Source organism: Sphaeroforma arctica (assembly GCF_001186125.1).
Source record: "Sphaeroforma arctica JP610 unplaced genomic scaffold supercont1.2897, whole genome shotgun sequence".
NCBI classification, from domain to species: domain Eukaryota; class Ichthyosporea; order Ichthyophonida; genus Sphaeroforma; species Sphaeroforma arctica.
In genome coordinates, this window is record NW_014037661.1 from 1 (window position 1) to 1,998 (window position 1,998).

General features: G+C 37.6%; 1 protein-coding gene across 1 annotated transcript; it reads right to left on the reverse strand.

The window, feature by feature from the left end:
• Positions 1-243: 243 nt before the first annotated feature.
• SARC_13099 (hypothetical protein) lies at positions 244-404 on the reverse strand (the record flags this gene model as incomplete). The annotated part of the gene is made up of 1 exon (XM_014292777.1): positions 244-404. A coding segment is annotated over one exon (161 nt), but the record flags the coding sequence as incomplete, so codon positions are not given.
• Positions 405-1,998: the final 1,594 nt, after the last annotated feature.

Below are 1,998 nucleotides of genomic sequence, written 5' to 3' on the forward strand. Positions count from 1 at the left end.
ACATATCACTCACCTTGCCCTCTGTATCTGTATAGCATATCACTCACCTTGCCCTCTGTATCTGTATAGCATATTACTCACTTTATTCTCTGTAGCTGCATAGTATATCACTCACTTTGTTCTCTGTATCTGTATAGAATATCACTCACTTTGTTCTCTGTATTTGTATAGCATATCACTCACTTTGTTCTCTGTATCTGTATAGCATATCACTCACTTTGTTCTCTGTATCTGTATAGCATATCACTCACTTTGTTTACTGCGCTCCAGGCCATTGAGGCAGGAGTATATGGCCACCGCAGCACCAGTAATGGCGGGATACCTATGCATAACACCATCCACCTCTAACTTAGCAATGACATCCAGCAATGCCGTGACACTGGACTCTGAGCTCTGACCCGGACCTGCGAAATATAGGGCAGATGAGATTGGGACAAAGGGAGGACTTACTTGTACATACTACTTATATGGGCAAATAAGAGTGTGCGTGTACCAGCTAGCTATAAACAAACTAAATGACAGACCAGAACGGGATGAGGTAGATACATACTTGTACAAACAAATTATATGATAAAGTGTGTGTGGGTAAGGCAGCTATAACATCAAGTAGTGATGTGATATTAACATTTGAGGCCTGATGCATAGCTGTGCAATGAATAACAAACGAATACGTAGATGGAGTAACATGCACACATGAGCAAATATATATGTATATATACAAGAATATATATATATATATATATATATATATATATATATATATATATATATATATATATATATATATATATATATATATATATATATATATATAAGACATACACACATACAACACATACAAACACGAATAGATAAACACATGCCACTCAGATACAGACTACGCCCAACGGATGTTGTGTTTAATACAAGTGTATAACACACACCTTCTGTCTCCTCCATTATAAGCTGAGCCTCGGCCAAGCGTGCGTGTATGTCGTCGTTCGCTGTGTGCAGTGTGGCGTGTGCTCCTTCGCGATCCTTCTTCTTCAGCTGCAGGGCGGCTCTTACCACAGCCACGAACCCAGCCGTCTATTTCCAGTGATATAACACCATATAGGTATTATTTAACAGGCGCAAGCAAGGTGCTTCTTTGGTTGTATATGTATATGTAGTTGTACATGCATATGTATATGTATATGTATATGTAAATGATATGTATATCTATAGGTATATATACATGTATATGTATATGTATATGTATATGCATATGTGTATGTATATGTATATGTATAGGCATATGCATATATATATGCATATGCATATATCTATTTATATGTGTTTGTATACTGAGTTGTCAGTATCGCATATCAGGTACAAGTACGATTTTACTTTAGCTATGTATGTGTATATAAGCGTGTTTCTATGTTTGGTGTGCAAGGCGGCTCTTACCATCGATTCGAACCCAGCAGCCTAGTCTACTGATGTGATACCACACAGGGTATCATATCAGGGATGAGTATAACGCTACTTTGGGTTTAATGTACATATTTATGCGCTTTTATACTGGATTGTGAGTATTTAAGTATCCCGTATTAGAAGCGAGTACACTTTTACCACAGCTATGTATGTACATGCATATGTATGTCGATATTCGGACATATCCAACGTGCGAATGAATCGTTAAATATCACACGCACGTACTCTGCGCATACGCCAATACACACACACTCAAAAACTTTCGACTATGTATACACGTATACAATAAGGTATAAATATATGTCCATGTTCATACGACCTAAGATAGCTGCATATCTACTGTAAGGTGAGCATTCTCGTGCAACAATAGCATAGTGATAATAGCAACGAACTAGATACAACACTGTCTTCTTGCTTGAGTGTGAATTTGACAGCCAGAAAATCGCATACGTAAGCCTGGTTGACTATGCATACCTCTGCGTAGAGTCGTCCAGGCATCCACAAATGTACGTTAATATAGAAGCGGATTATCCTATATATATA